Raw genomic sequence first — 24,044 nt, forward strand, 5'->3', positions numbered from 1 at the left:
AAATCAAAAGAAATCAGTCAAGACCTCAGAAAAAAAAATTGTGGACCTCCACAAGTCTGGTTCATCCTTGGGAGCAATTTCCAAATGCCTGAAGGTACCACGTTCATCTGTAAAAACAATAGTATGCAAGTACACTACCGTACAAAAGTTTGGGGTCACTTGCCTGAAATGTTTCTCATGATCTTAAAAACCTTTTGATCTGAAGGCGTATGCTTAAATGTTTTAAATTAGTTATGTAGACAAAAATATAATTGTGCCAACATATTAATTTATTTAATTACAAAACTAAAATATTATTTAAAAAAATTTTTTTTTTTTTTTAAATGGATGACTTAGACCGAATAATTAAGAAAAGCAACCACTAAGTGCCCAGCATATAGATGGGAACTCCTTCAATACTGTTTAAAAAGCATCCCAGGGTGATACCTCAAGAAGTTGGTTGAGAAAGTGCCAAGAGTACATTTCTGCAAAATCTAGGCAAAGTGTGGCCACTTTGAAGATGCTAAAATATAACATAGTTTTGATTTATTTTGGATTTGTTTAGTCACAACATAATTCCCATATTTCCATTTCTATTATTCCATAGTTGTGATAACTTTACTATTACTCTAAAATGTGAAAAAATAAAATAAAATAAAGAATGAGTAAATGACCCTAAACTTTTGAACGGTAGTGTATAATCACCATGGGACCACGCAGTCATCATAATGCTCAGGAAGGAGACGCATTCTGTCTCCTAGAGATGAACATAGTTTAGTGTGAAAAGTGCAAATCAATCCCAGAACAACAGAAAAGGACCTTGTGAAGATGCTGGAGGAAACAGGTAGACAAGTATCAATGTCCACAGTAAAACGAGTCCTATTTCGACATAACCTGAAAGGCTACTCAGCAAGGAAGAAGCCACTGTTCCAAAACCACCATAAAAAAAGCCAGACTACAGTTTGCAAGTGCACATGGGGACAAAGATCTTACTTTTTGGAGAAATTTCCTCTGGTCTGATGAAACAAAAATTGAATCTTTTGGCCATAATGACCATTGTTATGTTTGGAGAAAAAGGGTGAGGCTTGCAAGCCAAAGAACACCATCCCAACCGTGAAGCATGGTGGTAGCAGCATCATGTTGTGGGGGTGCTTTGCTGCAGGAGGGACTGCTGCACTTCACAAAATAGATGGCATCATGAGGAAGTAAATTGATGTGGATATATTGAAGCAACATCTCAAGACATCAGCCAGGAAGTTAAAGCTCATCAAAAATGGGTCTTCCAAATGGACAATGACCCCAAGCATACCTCCAAAGTTGTGGCAAAATGACTTAAGGACAACAAAGTCAAGGTACTGGAGTGGTAAGTACCACCGTTTTTTGAGTATCACAAAGCCCTGACCTCAGTCTGATAGAACATTTGTGGGCAGAACTGAAAAAGCATGTGCGAGCAAGGAGGCCTACAAACCTGACTCAGTTACACCAGTTCTGTCTGGAGGATTGGGCCAAAATTCACGCAACTTATTGTGAGAAGCTTGTGGGAGGCTACCCAAAATGTTTGACTCAAGTTAAACAATATAAAAGCAATGCTGCCAAATACTAACAAAGTATATGCAAACTTCTGACCCACTGGGAATGTGATGAAAGAAATAAAAGATTAAATAAATAATTCGCTCTACTATTATTCTGACATTTCACTTTCTTAAAATAAAGTACTGATCCTAACTGACCTAAGAAAGGGAATGTTTTCTATGATTAAATGTCAGGAATTGTGAAAAACTGAGTTTAAATGTAGTTGGCTAAGGTGTATGTAAACTTCTGACTTCAACTGTACAGAGCTGAGATATACTTCTAAAAATCTTTGTGTTCAGCAGAAGATAAAAGTCAAACACATCTTGGATGGCATGAGGGTGAGTAAATGATTAACTATTCCTTTAATGAACATCTGATAGGTTTCAGCTTTGAGGTAGGCGACAGCCCCCAATATATCACAGACAGGGCAAAGTCACATTCATTAAAGGCAGCATCTCACTAGCCATTTCAAAACAACTCGGTTTTGGCCAAGGATGCCACGCCTACCGACAGTTTTGCTGAAATCTCGCTCTCTTCAGTTGGAGGTCTGTGAAACTCGCTGAAATAATACAAAACAACTGAAATGTAAACAATTTTAATAGTCTAAATTAAAATTATATTTGTGGAGTCACTTTACCCTGTGAATGTGGGTGATTGCTTATTTACTACAGCTGGGACTGCCATAGATAAGTGTATGTCCATATGCAAACAGTTTTACACAGCCAGTCCATACTCCAGGGCCTGAAATTCATTTCTGAAAATGGGGGGAATTCCCCCCTTACACAGCTCATATGAGGGGGATTTACACATTTTGGGGGGTAATAAACTCGTAACACTGAAACATCCGAAATTTTACAGCAAACTCATCTAAATCTCACGGGGGACTATTTTCTCAGTTCCTGTATAGGTCAGATGGAACCTGGGTCAGAAATAAACTTTTCCGTTTTAAGGAAATAATTGATTTCCAGGGGCATTTTTTACCTTTACAAGGGCAATTTTTTCTATTCTAACCTTATAAAATGACCGTGTCATCCTAATATATTATAATTTAAGCAATTAATTCAATATGAAAAATGGCATGTTTCAATAATTACAAAATTGCAGGATCTGTACATTGCATATGTGTGTTGTTACTGAAAAAAAACGTTTTTTCTCGTTCACATATTTTCTAATATTTTGGCTATGAAATTAACATAATTTACAAAACTAATGCACTGACATGGAGATGACAGCATTTCTCCAGATTTGGAATGAGGAGCTTAAAGGGATAGTTCACCTGAAAATGAAAATTCTCTCATAAATTACCCTCATACCATCCCAGATGTTTATGACTTTCTTTCTTCTGCAGAACACAAATTAAGATTTTTAGAAGTATATCTCAGCTCTGTAGTGATCAGACCTCTGTAGCTCCAAAAATCAAATAAAGGAAACAAAGTAATCCATAAGACTCCAGTTGTTAAATCTATTTCCTCAGAAGCGATATAATATGTGTTGGGGTGAAACAGTCAAAAATGTAAGTCCTTTTTTATTCTAAATCTCCACATTTACTTTCACTTTTACATCTGAAAATCACACGTGGTGCCTGTTTAGTTTCACTTTCACATCTGGAAGTGAAAGTGGAGATTTAGAGTTAAAAAAAAGACAAATCACCCACATTTATTATATTGCTTCTGAAGATATGGATTTAACCACTGGAGTCTTATGGATTACTTTTATGTTTCCTTTATTTGATTTTTGGAGCTACAAAGGTCTGATCACCATTCACTTGCATTGTCTGGACCTACAGAGCTGAGATATTTTTTAGCACGTGAGCACAACACCAAACTGATGCGAAGCGTGAGAAGCGGAGTGCCAGTCTGTGCGCGTTTATGGCGCGAGCATCTGCCACTGACTCGGCAACATCTGCACAACGGACAGCACAAAACAAATAATGTTCAGCGAAAATTCAAATGAAGATCGCGATGTGTGTATCTGGACTAGGCCTATATCAGATGTTATTAATAAAACAACAGGAACAGCAACTCTTTGCGGGTGCATTTTTTGCCACCATATTTTGAATTTAGGGGGTATGTTTGCCCAGTGCCCCCATTCATTTCTGACCCTGGATAGAACACTAGGGATGGAGATGAGGGATGTAAAAGGTGATTAAGTGTCTCTCTTCACCATGCAGCTGGTACACAATGCCTTTTTGCTATTTCTGCCTTTCTTGTCAAATGTGCTGAATTATGACTAATTATGGAGCGCCAAAATATGAAAGCCGTAAAAACTATTACAGTTGTTAACATTGCGCTTGCAATGTTAACATTTTTGTTGATTATGAACAGGAATGTTAGTTTTATCGCATCACTCGCTAACGGAGACGCAGTATAATGCCATTTTATTGTTGTATTAACAGGTTTAGAAAGGTTTATATGTATGTAACATCTAAAGTTCACTAACTATACGACAAAGTGCTCCCTCACTGAGCGCGCTTACACTAAACTCAACAACTGCTGACAGATGCACGAGGGAGAGAGGGAGACCGAACGGATTTACTCGTGCATTTTCTGGAATTACAGTTTGATCCAAAAACCAGTTTATTGATTTGATTTACTCATCTGTATCTATTGGTTTAATAATTCGCAGCTGCACTTTAAAGTGAATAAATGTGTATGGGAATTTCCCACGCTATGAACGTGAAGCTTGCGGGAATGTTTAAAATTGTCCGCAATACCCGCAATCCCGCACAGAATTTCAGGCCCTGTATACTGACTTTATGAGTCATTTAAGTAAAAGTGAACCCCAGAAAAATGCTTGTTGACAAAATCACCATGGATTACAATTTGCATTTGCTATATCTGGCTTTGCATTCACTGAGAAAAAGTTCAGATTAGATCGGAGTAGGGCGAGGTCATTGGTCGCATGAAGAGACCACAAGAGCCCGCCCAAATGACTAAATTATTTCAAACACAACAGAAGTTGAGTTTTAGTTGGCAAGACCATCTCAGTTAACAATTATGTTAATTCAGCTGTTAACGCTCTCGCTGATTAGCAATAACGTAAAAGTAGTTTTCAACTGAAAATCTGAGGAAAGTCGGCTAGTTGGATGCCATCCTTATTAAATTATTGCCAGGTTTTCTTCTCTAGCTCTATCAACCACACCTGAACCAGCAAATTCACTAAAAAACGACAGACAGGTGTTTTGAGGTAGGAACTTAACTCAGCAGGAAGACAGATTTCTGGCAGGACTGAGCACACTAGTATTGAGTTTTCTCTCAATGTACAGATACAGGTTATTTCCCAAAAGAATCTGTCAGGTGTTTTGCATATTTTCCAAAAGAGCAAGGCTGCATTACACTGAAAATTCCACTGCTTTTGACTTTTCTATTTTGTCAGAATTGGGACAATTAAGAAATATAATAACAGAAAAATTTAGCAATTTATAATGAAAGCATTACCTAAAGTCAAAGACATAATACTAATAATATACTTTATTCATCCAGCACCTTTACAACAATGTTTAAAAGTGCTTTACAGAGAACATAAACTTACAGCACCTGGCAATCTCAGGTGGTCTCCCATCCAAGTACTAACCAAGGCCTACACTGCTTAGCTTTTAAGATCAGACGAGATTGGGCATGCTGTGAGTGGCATAAAACATTACTATTATCACTGAGAAACTTAAATATTATGACAACACAACAGCATAATACTATTACAACAGCCCATTCCATATCACAGCATAAATCACACAAAATATGTTGTCCTTCAGGCTACAAACAGGCTTCTAAAACATTTCTGCAAAAAAACATCTCACAAGTCACCATAAAAAAAAAAAAGTGAGAGACATACATCTGGCCTTACCTCGAAATTTCTTGGGAGGGTTGTTTAGATCTCCAGATTCTGGTTGCACCACACACCGGTCGTCCACCAGACTGCAGGTATAAGAGAAATTAATCAGACAACTTCTTTTGAAAGTACACAGTATACAGAGCATCTATATTTTATATATAGCCACAGATAGGCCCACACAGTAAAAAATGAAATTGCATTTATCAAGCTTATGGGGGGTTTTGAGTCACAGAAACTAAAAATGTAAATTACTTTGCATCTACATAAAAACACGTTAGAACAACAACAGTACCCCAAATGTTGTCCCAACTAGTCAAACAGAGTTGTCTGAATGAACAATTTCATGTTGAACAGTGTTGCTGATGTGAGAGTTCCCAGTAGTGTTGCAACGGTATGAGATTTTCACGGTACAATAACCGTCTCAGAAAATATCACGGTTTCACTGTATCACGGTATACGGTATTACACAATTATTATTATCAGTTACAATTACCCTTAAAGGAGTGAAAACAGAAGTTTTTTTTTTCTTTTTTTTGGTTGAACAAATGCTTTATTATAATTGAAACTTGAAACCATTTTTTTAATGGAAGTATGTGTAAAAAAAAGTCTCCCTTTTGAAAATAAATAAAACAAATAGAATAAATAAGAACGCTAACAGAATTATAATAATAAACTGAATTATAAACGATTAAAAAAAATAACATGTAACTATAACATGTTATATAACTAAAGCATGTTAATTTACATGTTACCATAGCATGTTAAATTAACTACTAAATGAAAAATAACATCAGCTGTGTGAGCTTTTAAAGTAATGTCCTATGATTATTAACAATTAACATATACTGTAGGTGCTCGACAGTGCAGCCAGACTGCTCCTGTCTGTACCTTTAACTCAGTCATTCTCAACTGGTTTTGCTTCAGAACCCAGATTTTACATTGGAAATCAACTGGCGACCCACCATAGTAAAAACATAACCTGTATCCTGGGTCGCATTTCCTTTTATGTTGCATAGTTTTGTTCATGGTTTTCAAGTACAAGGACATGCATCAAGTGACATTATTTTTGTTGTTGACGTCAACAACAAAAGCGTCAGGAAGTTTTCTCTCCCCCCTTTCAAAAACTGAAGAGCTTATTTACTTATATGAGCCCATTATCATCCCGTTTGTTTCCTATTTTCAAACATAATTTTAACTGAACATACATATTACACATGAGGAAAGGTCCTCATTACCATGGTTAGGTCAGTGTAGCTAGTCTTAAATAATAGTAATAATAATAACAAATTATAGTATTTATGAAAAAATAAGTAGGGCCTACTAGCTGAAACACATCTTGAAACTTTAACTACAACTGCCATTGTTGATATAAAATGAGGTCTAATAGATTCTACCTTTAGATTATTTCATATGAAACTATAACATTTTGTCAAAATATAACAGTTACTCATGTAAAATCGTGAAACAATTTTGTAAAGGTGATGTATAATGAAAAAAAATAATAATTAGCACATAACACAGTGTTGCTCTTTTCCTCCTCAGTGCTGTTTGGCATGACAGGGCTGCCTACTGTTTGAGAGGTTCAACTTGACTTCCTCCGTAACACTTTAAACCAGAAAAGTCTCACTAGAATTGAAATTGGTCACATCAGTTTTGAGGTCTGCGCTCCGCAATATCGAGTGAAGCCCGGTTGTTGCACGCACGCATCAGAGAGCAGAGCAGACCATTAGCGCGAGCTGGTTCCGTTACACTCGTGCGAAAGTGCAGATGAGAAGCCTTTAGCTGATTGCGAGATTATCATTAAATGTCACTCAGCAGTCCTAAATAGTATTTCCGCTGAAATATCTTCAATGGGAGAACCATGACATTGTTCTTTCCCTGCTGTCCGCGACCCAGTCCGAATAGACCTGCGACCCACTTTTGGGTCGTGACCCACCAGTTGAGAAACACTGCTTTAACTCACACACACACTCACTTATGTCAGACCCCCTCGCCTCGCTTCTCTCTCACATTTTTTCCGCTGCATGTGTGTGTGTGGCGCAAGGTGAGATTCTCCATCCGGTTGCATTTAGTGAACAAACAAATTCACATTGACTAAACAAAGCAATGTTACTAAGGACAATTATTCAAAAGTCGTTGAGAGAACCCAAAAATCTTACTACATCATGTTGCGTTGAATTTTTAAGTTTGCTCAACGATTCTGTTTTTACAGTGCAGGCTCATATTCAACCTGTACACTTTTTTCACATTTTCTGAGTAATTTTAGAGTTATTAGCATCATCAAATGGAACTGCAAAAATAATCACTCCTATACTCCATGCATTCCTCCCTAATATATAGTGTGCAAAAAACATATTGCCAATGGATTAATGTGTCATATCCTCAGTATTCATCAAGAGTATGCGAGAAATACCAAATGACTTATGTACCCTTCAAGTGGAGTCGTAAATATCGTAATTACGAGTTCCAAGCACATGAATGACTCGGCGAAGTCATATTTTCGAGTGGGAAATTCTGAAATCTAGATGATACACAAGTTTACGAGCTGGGACGTTGGAAGGGCCGTGTCAACATGAAAGATAATAAGAAGTATTTATTTAGCAAAATAATTTCAACTTCTGTAATTTATTTCAATAATATTAATTTGTTTTAAATGACAGATAACAAATGACTCACCCTTCGTGGTTTGTTTTAAGCTAATTAATTAATAATATGTTAGATACCCTGCAATGTTTATCATTGGTACAACAGAAAATATTGCTTTTGCCATCGTTCATTTCGTAATTCTTTAAGTTTGGCTTCTTCTATATTTTGTTTCATAAATGCGTGACATATCGTTGTAAGGAATGCCCAACTCAGAGGTATGAGCTTCCCAGGTGCACTTGAAGGCAGCATTTCTATTTCCTGCAAACTCTTGCCATTGGTTGAGTAAGTGTTGCTGTGTCAGGCTGAATGGTCCACTCAAACATATTGAGGAATACAGAGTATTTACAGTTTTTGAATCAACCTATGAATGGCTTATATATGGTTGTCTCGGCATATTAATATGGGATACAAGAAAGAACTTTAACATCCAAAAAGTTACACACTTCAGCTTTAAAGAACACGAAAAGGGGATGAGGAATTTGTAAATCTTTGAGAATGACAAGTGATATCTTCGGAAATCTGTGGAGCTTTCTGTGGAATTCTGTTATTAAAGGTGCTGCAAGTGATTTTTTCATGGAAAAGTATGCAAAACATTTTCCTACTCCCTTAAAGATATTAAGGAAATAAGTGTTCTGAGATATCTCACCGGACTCTTAGACTTTGTAAACAGAAAACAAAAATGTGTCCACAGGACTGCGGACATTGACGCTTTTCACATGTCAATCATTTTGATCATTCTCATAGTGTTGTATTTGAAGCAGATCATTGAGGCTATGATTCATAATGTTTGTCAGTTGATGGCGCTACTGTGCCACTGTTGAATTTGACAGCCCAGGGAAAAATAATGTTGCTCTTTTGTTCAGTTTTGGTCTCAAAATTATCTTTGGGGGGTGGGGTTTTGGAATGAGGGGGCATGGCTAATTCAATGCTCTGTCACGTGAAAGCTTCAGAATGCTAAAATCGCTTACAGCACCTTCAATTAGCCTAATCAATTCTCTTGTTAATTAATTCATCCTCAAATCTGTTCATGCTCTTTAAACCAGTCCTACACTTAAGCTATGTCCTGCTAAACTGTTCACACACACACATCATAAATAAATAAAAATCTAATTTATGACAAAAGACAAAACTATATCTTTGTTATTATTTTATAAGGGTTTTTGTCATTAGCCCTTTCATACGTACTGTCAAACATATGTGTTTCTACAACAGCCAGTTACATTACAAGCTGCCAGATTTAAATCGTGCCGACACAGGCTGAGCTGGTTAAGCATCTGTAATTTATATTTGCTCAAACAGTTACTCATAGTCTTTTAAACCACATATGTATGTATGTGTATTTTATATCCAACTCGTCACCAAAGTACCACAATAAAATGTTTACAGCTCTTATACGCACAGTCAATACATCAAACGCGATCTTCCTCTGATGCATGATGCCACTGTTTACATTAGTAGCGGTTGTCATTCATCAAACAAACAGCTACTCAAAGAGACTTTTCAAGCACATAACATGTTTATTTTATGTAACAAACAGCCTAATTGTCACTAAAGTACCACGATGACAGTTCACAGCTTGTATATGCACAGCCATCATATCTAAACGTGATCTTCCCATGCACGCAGCCACATCTACTTATTAGGTGCAGATTCACACAAACAGCAACTCAAACAGTCTTTTCAGGCATATATTTGTTTTCTAAAACAGAATATCACAAAAGCAGCACGATAACAGTTCAAAACTTGTATACTCACAGTGAAAACATGCAGACCGAGCGTAATTATCTGATGCACGCAGCCAAGTCTGTTTACATTAGCGTTTGTCTCACACACACACACACACACACAATGTCTGAGAAGTCAAACAGTGCATATAGGCAAACCAGACTGCTGATATTATTTTTTGTAATAATGATTTGTTTTTTACAGCTATAAAAATGAAATAAAACAAATACAGTACAGCAGACATAACCCATTTGTTCACGTTTACTATATTATATACATTATTTTGTTATATTTAGTTTTTATGACAAGAAATCAAAAATTAAAATACAATTTAAAAAATACTTGTCTACACTCTGCCCCCCTCTGTGCAGTGTCACATGCAAAAATAATTCACTCCAGGGGGCACTGCAGGTAAATTTAGACCCTACTCATGAAAAGGTTAATTGGAGACAATGTAAAATGAAGAGGTTGGGAAAACAGCATGAGCCAGATTCAAACTAGGGTTGCTGGCACATAAGTGCCACCGTAACATGTCGGAGAACATGCACTACCCACAAGGTCATGTCTCTGATACATGTTCCCTTTTTAACAGCTGACTAGACAGCCTTTTTCTCCAGAACAGGATAACACTACAAACAGGCCTTTGCTCAGGTTAAGTCAGCCAGGAATGTTCTGATGAAATGCTTTTGATTTGCATTCTTGAATTAAGTTCCCTATCTGTCACTCACTCGACCTTGTGTCGATGTAGTGACACTAGGGGTCACTCTTGGGAGCCCGAGACACCTCTGGTCTTTGATAAAAGGCCAATGAAAATTGGCGAGAGGTATTTGCATGCCACTATACGGTATAAAAGGAGCTGGTATGCAACCACTCATTCAGATTTTCTCTTCAGAGCCGAACGGTCATGCTCATTGAGCTGAATTCTTACTGTTCATTCACCTCTGCTGGATCTGACGGCGCATTTCAGCGGCTTCTCCCTCCTCTGCACTGCTGCACTGCAGAGAACGCCCCTGGGTGCTTCGGCAGAAAAAAGAGAGTATATTTTCAGAAAGAGTATATTTCTCTAAAAGAGTATATTTCTGTAAAAGAGCAGCACACACGAAATGTCTTTTTAAAGATGCGTCTTTTTAAAGATGCCTTTCCGATTGTGTGTTATTCCTGGTTGCGGTTGTTACCTCAACTTCAGACAGTCATGATCGCTGTCATTCGTGTCTGGGCGCGACCCACACGGAGGCAGCGTTCGTGGATGGTTCATGTTTTCACTGCGAGAACATGACCATGGCAACGTTGCAGTCGCGGTTTGCATTCATAAAAAAGCAAGGCACCCCAGCGGCTACCCGCCTCGGTCCTTCTACCTATGGGTTTGAGGCCAGCGCGGCTAGGAGGATAGGAGACCTGCAAGCGTTCTCTGTCAGCGAAACGTGCCTGGAGTTCGGTCTGGTCTACTCTCTCGTGATCCTGAGACCCCGACCGGGCTATGTGCCCAAGGTTCCCACGACCCCTTTTAGGGACCAGGTGGTGAACCTGCGAGCGCTGCCCCAGGAGGAGGCAGACCCAGCCCTGTCATTGCTGTGTCTGGTGCGCGCTTTACGCATCTATTTGGATCACACGCATAGCTTTAGGATCTCTGAGCAGCTCTTTGTCTGCTTTGGGGCACAGTGGAAAGGAAGCGCTGTCTCCAAGCAGAGGATCGCCCACTGGCTCATTGATGCCATAGCTATGGTATATCACGCCCAGGATGTGCCACCCCCGGTAGGGCTACGAGCCCATTCTACCAGGGGTGTAGGGGCCTCCTGGGCCCTGGCCAGGGGTGCCTCTCTAACAGACATTTGCAGAGCAGCAGGCTGGGCAACACCCAACACATTTGCAAGGTTCTACAACCTCCGGGTGGAACCGGTTTCATCCCAGGTATTGGCATGCAATACAAGCGGATAAGCCCGGGATAGCATGTCGCGTGTATCGCTTGCACATAGCGCCTTTCACCTCCACTAAGCTGAAGATGTGCGCCATTAATTCCCAGTAGTGTTCACAAACTATGTTCCCTGGTTGATTTCCTCCGAGCCCTGTGGCAGTCGAGTTTTCGGAGAGACTCGCTGCCAGCCCAGTACACGTGCTAACTAAGAGCCCTGTTCTGGGGTAGGTACTCCTTATATGGCAGTTCCCTGTAAGGTAACCCCATGCGATATATATCTTCCGCTAATTCGTTTCCCTGTTGGCAAACTGTGTCTTCCTTGGGAAGAGCCCCTCTGCCCCAGTCTCCATGTTTGTTGTAACTCCTCCCCCGTTGGGTAGGATCTACCATGAGACTCTCCACATGGTCGGCAAGACCATGTGACATATTTTTTCCACTTAAATATCCCCCCTCTCTTTGGGCGAGGTGTGGTTTCCGCGGTGTCCTCCCCTTGGGGCCTGGCGGCCCAGTCGGATATTCCCCCTTTTTTTAGGGAGTGGAAAAAAAGAAGGGGAAAAGAGGCCACGACTGGGTTAGCCTGTCTCTATCTTTTGGGTAGTCGACTTGTCCCCAAAGGGCCATTCGACACACATAACTATATTGGGGGAGGTTATGTGTCGGCCTGGTGCGCTGGCTATGAGGCACACAGTGGTCTGCCCGTCACACACCGCCAGTTCACGTAACACTGTTCAGCCAGCTGTGGCATTTCGTATAGGGACCCCTAGTGTCACTACATCGACACAACGTCGAGTGAGTGACAGATAGGGAACGTCCTGGTTACTTGCGTAACCTCCGTTCCTTGATGGAGGGAACGAGACGTTGTGTCCCTCCTGCCACAACGCTGAACTACCCGCTGAAATGGCCGGACCTTGTCTCGGCTCCTCAGCATAAAACCTGAATGAGTGGTGGCATACCAGCTCCTTTCATACCCGTATGTCCGGGTGAGTGGCATGCAAATACCACTCGCCAATCTTCATTGGCCTTTTATCAAAGACCAGAGGTGTCTCGGCTCCCAAGAGTGACCCCTAGTGTCACTACATCGACACAACATCTCGTTTCCTCCATGAGGGAACAGAGGTTACGCAAGTAACCAGGACGTTTCTCCTCCAGGTAAAGTACTACAGTATTAGAGGGAAGAAACATGAACTTAAAAAGAAGTTTAAAAAGAAACTCATAGCAAATCAATAAGCCTCGGTGTGCCCTGAAAGCCTTATCTGCTTGAATGCTAAGCCAAAGTGTTGACTTTTACACTCATTATGAGAGTATGTCATGTATATAATGACATCAGTTCATCCAATGGAAATGTAATGACACCAACATTTGCATCTCATCATATTTTCTCTGGATCTTAAGCCAGAACATTTAGCCTATGACTGTTTGGCTCAGAGAATCTAACTCTTACTCATAATTGTATCCTTTTCAGTCCTGCCCATAAAAGTACATCCATTAAAACGCTCCACTGTGACCTTGTTAAGACATTAGTGGGGCTGAAATGGTCTGGCTCATTAAATCATCATTAGTAGTGGGGGCCTGGGTAGCTCAGTGGTAAAGACGCTGGCTACCACCCCTGGAGTTCGCTAGTTACGCTATTTTGAATCCCAGGGTGTGCTGAGTGACTCCAGCCAGGTCTCCTAAGCAACCAAATTGGCCCGGTTGCTAGGGAGGGTAGAGTCACATGGGGTAACCTCCTCGTGGTCGCTATAATGTGGTTCGTTCTCGGTGGGGCACGTGGTGAGTTGAGCACAGATGCCGCGGTGGATGGCGTGAAGCCTCCACACGCGCTATGTCTCCGTGGCAATGCGCTCAACAAGCCACGTGATAAGATGCACAGGTTGATGTCTCAGACGCGGAGGCAACTGGGATTCTGCCACCCGGATTGAGGCGAGTCACTACACGACCACGAGGACTTAAAAGCGCACTGGGAATTGGGCATTCCAAATTGGGTGAAAAAGGAAAAGTAATAGTAGTAATTAGTAGTCTGTGGTTAAATGCATTACAATATTTTGAATGGAAGTATCTAATAACATCTCTTTGACAGTGAAACCACATGTATAGTACCAATTCAAGCAGAGTTTGATCATACAAACCATGGCTGTGTTTTGAAACCTACTGAACTTCCAACCTAGACAGCATTTCTTGACATCATATGCACATTCAAGTGTACAACTCGAAGCTACATAGCAATTTTGACAATCTTCAGTGAGTTTGAATGTACGAATTGAACCAAAACAACTATTTTGGGGAATTATAGACATGTTCGAACATACAAATCGAAGCTATGCACCATTTTGGGCATCATATGTGTGTATGAATCTACAAATTGAACATACGCAGCATTTTTGGGCATCATAGACATATTAAAGCATACAAATCAATGCTACACAACATATTTGGACATCAAAGGTGTGTTCAAACGTACGAATCGAAGCTACAAAGCATTTTTGGGCATCACATGTGCTTTCGAATGTACGAAACTAACATACGCATCACTTTCGTGCATCACAGGTGTCTTCGACCATACAAATTGAACCTATGCAGCATTTTATGGCAACATAGATGCATTAAAACATAAAGATGAATGCTATAAAAGGGAAATATACGGTTGTTCATTCAAATGTTGATGTAATAACTATCGCTAAATATGCACATCTGTCATGCAAGCCTATTTTGTTTCAGCCAGTATAGACTTACTGACAAAACACTGTCATGACTCATGCCTGTTTGGCAACCTGTTTGATTCATGGCTTATATCGGTTAACCGATTAATAACCAGTTAATACTGGTGGTTACTCGGTTAAAAGAATTTGCCAAAATCTGTATCCCTACTTCAAAACACACTGGTACAAGAGTTACCAACAACAAAGTCAGCCGTTTGAACTCAGCTTAGAGTGCCTCTCCTCCATTCACAACAAATGTGACCTGGCAAGTGAATTTCACTCTCTTCCAGGAACTAATGGACTGGTGGGTTTGGGCTTGTCCATTTGTACCTGACTGATTCATCCATACGCACAATGGGACTGCCATTTCCCATCACACAGTGGCTCTGTGTCCTCTCTGCTTCCCTGTGCCCAGCTGCAGGCCAGGTGGCTCATTATACTATCCACAATGAGGTCGTTCGGTGACACAAAATCACTACACAACATGCATTGTATGCCAATGCAGCTAAAATAGCCGTGGCTCATGAGGATGTGCGTGCACACGGGAGAACAGCCGAGAAAGTGATTACAAGGCAAAACATCTGCATAGTGGCATCTTGACAAATGAGATCTGTCAATGATCTGTTCTTCAAAGCTACAAACATGCTTTTGTTGTCATGGAGGGGTGACGTAGGATACTGATGTGTGCATGTAATCACTGTAACATCGAACAGCCTGTCAAAGGGGGCTGATTGCCAGGAGGTAGCAGGGTATGATTAAACGAAGACGCCGAAATCTCATCTCAGGGAAACGACACAAAGAGGCCAAAAGCTCAGATTTGGCTCTATTTCAGCAAGGAACAAAATCACTGGAGCAAAATTCAGAGCATTTTATGAGAATAAATGTAACCCATGGCATTGCACCAGCAATGGTCTGTCATTTTTTGGCACATTTCATCAAAATCCTTTCTTCCTGCTGCTGTGAAAACAGGTGATCTTTTGGCATCTACTGTTCCATATGATGCCTTCTAAAACAGTGGTTCTTAACTGGTGGGTCTGTTCCGACAGGGTCGCAGACAGCAGTGGAAAACAATGCTAAAAGCAAATAATAAAATGCAACAAACTATATAATCATATATAATAAGGATAGCAAAATAAAAAGGCTTTTTGTATGCCAACTGTGAATTGGCTGAGAGCATGAAACCATTTAAATTCAAGAGACATTTACAAATTAAACACACAAAATATAAAGACAATGTAAAACTAAAATGTCCATACAGTTCATTGTAATATTAATACATTTGATGTTTGACTTGAAGGACATTTATGTTTACTTTTACACAATGAACAATTTTGGTACTGTGTTGGGTCACCACGTGATGTCCAATGTAAAATATATTTCTATTTATTAGATTCAGAATCCTGAAGCAAAACCAGCTGAGAACCAATGATCTAAAGTTTAACCTTTAACCGGCTAGCTTTATTTGGTGGTGGGGTATTGGTAGCTTTAGCTTACTGATGTAAGATCTGTGCTGGTAATCCTAAGTTTTCCATTTAAACCCTAACAGTGGTAAGTCATGAACTTAAGTATTACTGGATTTGCTGTCACCATTGGGCCCTTGAAAAAGGTACTTTTGCCCCAGTGGGTCTGTCCGGTTCATTAATGCACTTTAAGTTATGCTTGATAAGAAAGTATCTGCTAAATCAGGGGTTTTAAATTCCCCAAATTTGATGATCCCCTTGTGAAGGACACCCTTCTTAAAATATAAAGACAGCTATATATTTTCATGTATAAAGACTAGGGCTGTCTATTTAAAGGTGTCATGAATTGGATTTTTATTTTATAATGTTCCTTGAGGACCACTTACAATGTTATTGTGATTTTTTCATTAAAAGTAGTCATAATGTAGAAATAATTGGTCATTTTCTATCCAGTTTTTGTACCTCTGATTCAAATGCTCCGTTTTTTGGGGCGTGTGTTCTTGAAGACTTCAGTGTAAACACCCACTGCTGTGATTGGGTAACATCTTTGCATGTGGATAAGTGTAAACGCCCCCACCATTACGTGCATGTGGGGTTGTTTTGAAAACTTAGGATGGTTAAAAAAATGACCACTGGAGGAATTCATCCATACATGTTTGAGCCAGAGTCTGATCCTGAATTAACCCCCTCCACACACACCACGGATACTGCAGTCTGTGACAGCGTGGTAAGTAATCACTGTAATTTACTTGTCTATTTGTGTAATAGGAATTACTTTTATTGTTGTTTAAACCAAGACGCGACACAGTAGTGTGTATCTTGTTACATAGTTGGGGCATTTTCCAACGGTGAAACATTTCCGTGTTTTACAAATGCTGAGTAACGTATGACAGTACCAAATAAAGTGTAAATACATGGTGCTATCACATTTATAACTGTGAAAGGATACACTTACCATGCAACATGTAAATGTATACAGGATACATTCACCGGTGTTTGTCGCAATGTCTGTTATATAATCATCTTTCATAATATATTCAGTGTAGTGACAAACGCATATGTTGTTCATTACAATGAGTCATGTTTTCATTAAAAAGGTTTCAACGCTATATGACTAATATTTTATGATTTATCATGTACTGTATAACTAAGCGCACTTATGAAGTCAGATCCCAATTGAAAAAACACTGAAAATCAGAAAATCAACAGAAATCAACACTGTAAATAATAAAACAGCATGAACAAACACTTGCTCTCCACAAAAAACTTCTTTTGCACTTCTCAGTTCCAAGTGTTGCACCCTCACTTTCCTCTTCCTCTTGTGTTCCTGTATTTTTATCATGTTCCTCTTATTAAAACACTGCTTTCCACACACTGGGTGACAACATAAGGGTGGTTCTCTTACCCTAAAGTGCTGATAAATCCATTGGTGGACCCCTCCGCATACAGGGAGCAGATGTCCCCTATATGGAGGAAACTGGACATTTTGTCAGACATTTGCTCCACTTTACAGCGTGCCTGCGGAGAAGATATGAGACAGATTAAGGTACAATAAAAAACAGTGTAAAACCCATCCATATGCATGCACTTTATTCAGTTTAGTTAGAGATTGTTTGTAGGTTATCATTAGGCATGAAGCAGCCAACAGCTGTAGACAATAATAGCGTGAGATCACAGGCCATGGGGATAGATTCGAGAAAATTAGAATTTGCCATTTTGAGATGCCCTCATTTTTGACAGTACAGACATGGAATTCAAGGTCTTTTCGCTATATTGGTGAATGATGTAGAACAATCTAAAAAATACAGCTGTATTACAAGCTGAAACGACCTTAATGATTGGAAAACCCCCAAAATTCAGTCAGCATTTGTTCACCTTTATGTTGTACAAAACCCGTTTGACATTCTTTCTACCATGGAACACAAAAGGAGAGGTTAGAAAGAATGCTCAATCTCAGTCACCATTCACTTTCATTGTATGGACAAACAAACAAAAAAAATCAATGAAAGTTAAATGTTACTGAGACTAGCAGTCCCTTGCATTCTTTCCAATGATTCCTTTTGTGTTCTGTGGAAGAAGGAAAATCAAACAGGTTTGGAACAATACGAGGGTAAAATTAGTTTTATTAATTTTTTTATTTTTTTTGAGGTGCACTATCACTTTAATTTTGTCTACATTTTCACTCAATGTCAACATTCTCTTTCCAATGCCTTGTTTACACTTTTCGAAAGGCCTAAACCTTTTGAGCCTAAAAGCTAACTAAGTGACAGCAATAAGGAACAAATTATGTTCAGGCTAGCAGATCATTTGGTTCAAGGGAAAGAACACTAACAGAAAAATTACAGCTAATGAGGAAAGTGCACTAAGATCTTTTTCACATGTATTTAGTTGGGGCAAAACCATTGAAAACCTCTTCTGTGCTAGTACATTGAGTCCATGCTACAAATCAGCTCGAGGACAAGCCTTCAACTGAATCAATGCAGAAGGGACCAGGGAACATCAATAAGGAATTCACAGCAATATGAGTTCACAGATGCTCAATATATCAAAGGAACACAAATAAATATAGTTTTGGCAGTTTTGAGATAATTTCTCACTTTATCATATCTTACAGTTTATGCATCATTTGAAACAAATAGAATTTTGTTTGTTTTCTCCACCTGAACACAAGTATACTACTTTGTACTGTATTTGAACAGTAAACATGCTTTACCTGTGAAATCTTCTATGATAAACCATAGCATGCCCTTATGTTCTGCTTGAAATTCAAATACTGCGTATAAGTGACTAATACTTATGTTTACTTTTATATAGGCGTAAGTGACTGACATACAGTTGAATGGTATTCTGCTATAACTTCAGTGCAGCTCAGAAACAATAAAAATGGTAACAATTATAAACACAGACTAACTGCACTGAGGCAAAACATAGTTAAAAGCCCACAGGCAAACCAATGAAAATTTTCTCCAGTGATCTTATAACCATCTGTAGACTTATCTTGAGAATATAACCACTAATATAACGAGAAAATAACCACTAAATCTCAAATACTACTTGCGTTGATGTGACAGCAAATTAAAAAAAAAAAAAAAAAAAAAATGACACATTCTGTAGTTTATAAGATTGTGTTCATATTTAAAACAAAAAATCCATCCTCATTTGTACAATTGATTGTTCCCGCTCTTTGTGGCACACTACACTCCTCGTGAGAATGTATAATTTTCGTGTCAAGTGAATAGCATGGCTTGAGATTCTTAAAAACCGTTCAAACGTCACACTTAAGAAACTTTCGACTGAATTAACGTCCACATTTTAACCATATTTAACACATAACTATTATGTGGTATGTTTAAAAAACAGTACATGATGCGTCTCCGAAATTACAGATGTATGTGGGCTGTCTCTGAAACACTCGGATGCTTTATTATTCTTGTGTAAGGTGCTGAATATGGAGGCCACGTTTAACTCTTACAGTGTCTATATATATAATAATATCTCTAAGGGAACAAAACAAATCAAGTTTTACACAGACCTATGTAGCGGAGACACCCACCTTGACGTTATAAGTACAGTGAGATGAAAACTAAACGCTTAATTCGAAAGGTGATAATGAACAGCCAATCAGAGTGCGGACTAGCCTCGAACCGAGTACTTGATGTCTTTTATACAAAACATACCACTTTATTCCAAAACTTCCATCTAAAAGGAGATTATATGTGCACTTATATGTGGGCATAATATTTATTGCAAATGGCATTAATTATTTTATCCAATGTATCAAGAATGTCAGCGTTCCCTCCTGCCTCAAGCAGCAGCAGCACTTTCCTCAGACTATATACTGTATCATTGAACTATTACTACATTTCTACCGCGGCAACGTTAATCAGCACATCGAAACATTGATACATTGTAACACACTGTCAAAACATCCGTTCTGATCATACAGATGGATGCATCAGTAACATATCTACTGTAGAGACGCTGATGTCTCTTTTCACAGTACAGTAACAGCATGAGTTTCCTTGAAATTTACCTTCTTCAGAAGGAGGGAATAAAACACTGGAGATGTGGTCAGTGACAGAATTTGTCCAGCCGGGTTTCCTCGTATAATTCCATGATATGCGAAAGTCCCACAATTGAAAATCCCGGCGTATGGTTGCCAGTTGGATTTTGCACGCACTTGTCCGCTTTCTCACCACCTCCATATGAGCCCTGTAGCTCCGCCCCCTTTACAGAACCCGCATCTGATTGTACAGCAGGAGAGACAAGGGTAATGAAGTTCTGAAGCTGTGTACATGCACAAACACACAAAAACTATAACGAACAGACGGACAGATAGATAGATAGATAGATAGATAGATAGATAGATAGATAGATAGATAGATAGATAGATAGATAGATAGATAGATAGATAGATAAATACATGTCACTCATATCACTCATATCATTATTTTCACATTATAAAATAATTTGAACTCAACTCAGTAGTTAATTTCCATGTATTTTTATTTTTTATTTGATAAGTTATCATGTAATTAGCAGGACAATGTACAGAAAAAGAGACCTGATTACCCTATTGGATCTATTTTTCAATAATGGCCAGCTACTTTGTCTCTGATTTGGAGGAAATATTGACTTGATTTGCATTTGAGACTTTTAAGGGTTTGGTTTATTTTCACTTCACAAGCACAATCTGAGGGTGTTTTATCACACCTACAATGAGAAACCATTGCTATTTATGTCAAAAACAGAGGTATGTGTTTGTTGTTCTTCTTTAGATCTACAGTGTTTGACTTTAAATGGAATGAGGGAGGGGCTTATGGGGTCATGAGGTCACTGACTGTCAAAAACAGAAGGAGCTGTTACCTTTTCTCAGTCAAGTGAAATCAGTGCATTTCAAGGAGATGTGGTGTATTTTGTTTTACAATCCATATATATTTATATGTATTTCATATACTCATTATTGCATTTGCATTGTCCTCATAGTTATATTGTACAATCACATTGCATGGTGTTCATGCATTTGTTGACTCTTAAACTGATTAAAATATACATAAAATATGTGTTCCGCCTCTAGAAATGTGCACAGAAGTTTTAGATACATTTTCAGATACATGATCCTTTCATGCCAAATACCATCAGATGAATAATTGCCCTTCAGAATCCAGCAAAATAGGTTTGCAAGTACTGTAAATACATCAGGAAGCTCAAATCATGCAGCACAGAAGCTGTCAGGTTAAGGAATGTAATACTTCTGTCCTTCAGTGCTGTTTTTCATATTCACTTTTTAAAAGTCTGACCCACAAATCAAGTAGGTGATCTACTTTTTTCTTTTTTTGCAATTGGCCTACTAAGAACATTCTTCATTTTCATCAGTCGTTTGAACTAGAACACATTTTTTATGTGGTTTGGCACTGGCTTTCAGCAGTGTCCCTTGGTGGATTTAAATATACTGTGTGTTGTTGATGACACACCAAACACTTTGAACCACGCTTTTGAGTGTGAAAATCACTGTAGTAGGTTTTAATTATGCCAAAATTATTATTTTATGGGTCATGAAAATACGGATGGGTCAAGTGTCCATTGGAGGAATTTAAATCTAACAGGTTCCAAAATTGGTTTAGTGAACATGATCCATGGACTATAAGGCTGGACAATTCTGCCTTTTCAGGTGGTATACCAAAGTAGGAAGATATCGAAGCATGTCCGAATCCAATGTTTGCATTACATACTAAGATGCCTGCATCTGGCCAATGTTTGAAGACAGCATACACTCTCAGAAAAAGGTACAAGGGCCATCATAAAGGTGGTACCCTCAAGGGAACCTTTTTTGTACCTCTAATTACAATTTGTAACTCATTATGGGTACATAATTGTATTCTAAGGACCTGCTGTGTACCTTTAAAGGTATATTTACAGTGTATGTTTTGTTCTTCTGAGAGTGTATATGTAAAGAAAAAAATATTGTACTCAGTCAATAATTGCTTGGTTAATTTGTTATTTGAATTTGTTTTAATTTATTGCAAATGACAGGGCTGTTTCTGAGCATATGGGGCCCCTAAGCGAAATCCCACTTTGCATTCTTCCTTCCTTCTCAGGCCACAAGGGGCCCCCTATAGTTGTCTAATTAACCAGAACAGATGCCTGAGTTTTTAGTATTTTTAAAACATTGCTTTGCGGGGGCCCCTGGCACATGATGTTATGATCCCTTAGAGAAGCTGGTCTATTACAGGGACAGTTCTCTCAAAAATCATCATCTACTCACCCACATGTTGTTCCATGACTGAATGGTGACTGAGGCTAATGTTCTGAGGAAAAAGGAAAATCATGTAGGTTTTGAGTGAACTATCCTTTAAGTCATCGACTGGGGCTGCCAGGCAACTTCCTTCTGTTTTTGACCCGTTGTGGTTGAGGAACAAGGGGCTGCAACCCAGTAACCACACTTCCTGCAAACTCTTTTCAGCAAGGGTGCCCCCTCAAACAAGACAGAAATCTTTGTCTCAAAAGATCCCAAAAAATTCCCTCCTCCCGCAGCTACATGACTCATGGTTAAAAAAGATCTTAGAGTTATGCCCAATAACACAGACCGAGCTGCATGCACAGACACTAGACACACAATAGGCTTTTATGCTTGTCATCTATGTGCAGTGTTCTAAACAACAGGAAGAGTAAGTGAGAGGGGCCGTGAGTGTGGGTGGGCTCGAGTCATTATTATCATACAAAGTTGCGTATCTTGTGCTCAGCTCTTACCTTATTCTCCACCTGCGTGTGTTTGTGTGGAGTGGAAGAGAGCTTCAACCGAGCCTTTGAGATGGAAATATGTGCAGCTACATCTGCTTAAAACTAAAAGTGGCCATACAGCTCGTCCCTTTGATCAGTTGATGGATGCAACGGTTAACCCATGATACAAAAATCACCTGAACATCAAACACACTACTAGCATCCAATGGTCTGACACAAAATGAAAGTAAACACACATAAAAAAAAAAAAAAGAAACACTTAAGAACATATAAAAAAATCTAATTCAACAAATATATACCCAAACAAAACAAAATGTCTCTCTCCACAGCCGTCACTGAGCACCCTCCAAAAAGGCCAAAAACCTGCCCCATTTCCTGTCATATGCAACCGAACTGTCAAGCCGTCTATACGACATCACTTCAAATGACGCTACCTTGCCCAATTCAGTGCACCATTCATAAAAAGAGGGAGCGCCCGTTGATTTCCATCCCCTCAGAATTATCTGTCTCCCTCATTATCTGGTGAGGACCCACCTTTTTACATATTTATCGTTATATCAATAACCGCCCCATCACCCAAACACACAAAGTCTGGGATAGAACAGAATTTGAGTGCTCAAGATCTCACAAACAAAATTCTGGACTCTCAACAAAAACTCCTGAATCCTAGGACAAGACCAAAAAGCCTGGGTTATATCTCCATCCTCCAACTGGCATCGCCAGCAGGTGGGTGTGTCTTTTAGACCAAGCCTACACAATCTTGAGGGGGTCCAATAGAATCGGTGTAAAATCTTAAATTGAAACAGACACACCCCTGCATTTCTAGATGCAGACTTGACGTTTTTAGAATCCTAGCCCACACTCCCTCCTCCAATACCAAGTTTAAATCTTTCTCCCATAATCTGTTGAGAGAAGTTGAAGTTCCATCCCGCAAACTTGGAAAGAGCCCGTCCAGAAATTTCATCATATTCTGACCCTCTGCTCGCTCAGGAATTCCAACAATTCAGACATTGTCCTGCCGACTACGATTTTCCATATCCTCCAACTTTTCCCAGGCACGCTCCAAGTCCGCCTTGGTCGCTAGCAGATTAGTAGCTAATTCCCTCTCTGATGACTCCAGATAATCTATCCGTTTCTCGACATTTGCTACTCTTTTAATATCTCAAGAGCCAGAGGATTTTGAATTCTTTGATACGATGTCTTCCCAGAACAGTTATGGATCAAATCTCACCGGTTTATATCATTAAAAGTATTAAAACTAGCAAAGTGCGCAGAGCTCGCCGTTCATACATCCGAACCTCGCATGGCGTCACGTGACTTCCCCATAATAAAAAATTATTAAAAAAAAGGAAATATCTGGGTTCCAGTAACGCGCCTACAATGGAAGTGAATGGGGCCAATCCGTAAACATTAAAATACTCACTGTTTCAAACGTATAGCAGCAAGATGTAAACAATATACGTTACAGAAGTACCCCCCCCC

At 39.2% G+C, this 24,044-nt stretch overlaps 1 protein-coding gene across 1 annotated transcript in view; it reads right to left on the minus strand.

Moving 5' to 3' along the window:
* Positions 1 to 22,166, minus strand: part of LOC127428308 (inositol 1,4,5-trisphosphate receptor type 1-like) — a 373,744-nt gene extending 351,578 nt beyond the window's left edge. The window contains exons 1-4 of the mRNA XM_051676597.1: positions 22,087 to 22,166; positions 19,855 to 20,065; positions 17,227 to 17,339; positions 5,395 to 5,465 (exon numbers count right to left, since the gene is read on the minus strand). Coding sequence (XP_051532557.1) covers positions 5,395 to 5,465; positions 17,227 to 17,318 — 163 coding nt within the window. The 5' untranslated portion in view covers positions 17,319 to 17,339; positions 19,855 to 20,065; positions 22,087 to 22,166. The remainder of the gene's footprint in view (positions 1 to 5,394; positions 5,466 to 17,226; positions 17,340 to 19,854; positions 20,066 to 22,086) is intronic.
* Positions 22,167 to 24,044: the final 1,878 nt, after the last annotated feature.

This window comes from Myxocyprinus asiaticus, chromosome 37 (assembly GCF_019703515.2).
Source record: "Myxocyprinus asiaticus isolate MX2 ecotype Aquarium Trade chromosome 37, UBuf_Myxa_2, whole genome shotgun sequence".
Lineage (NCBI taxonomy): Eukaryota > Metazoa > Chordata > Actinopteri > Cypriniformes > Catostomidae > Myxocyprinus > Myxocyprinus asiaticus.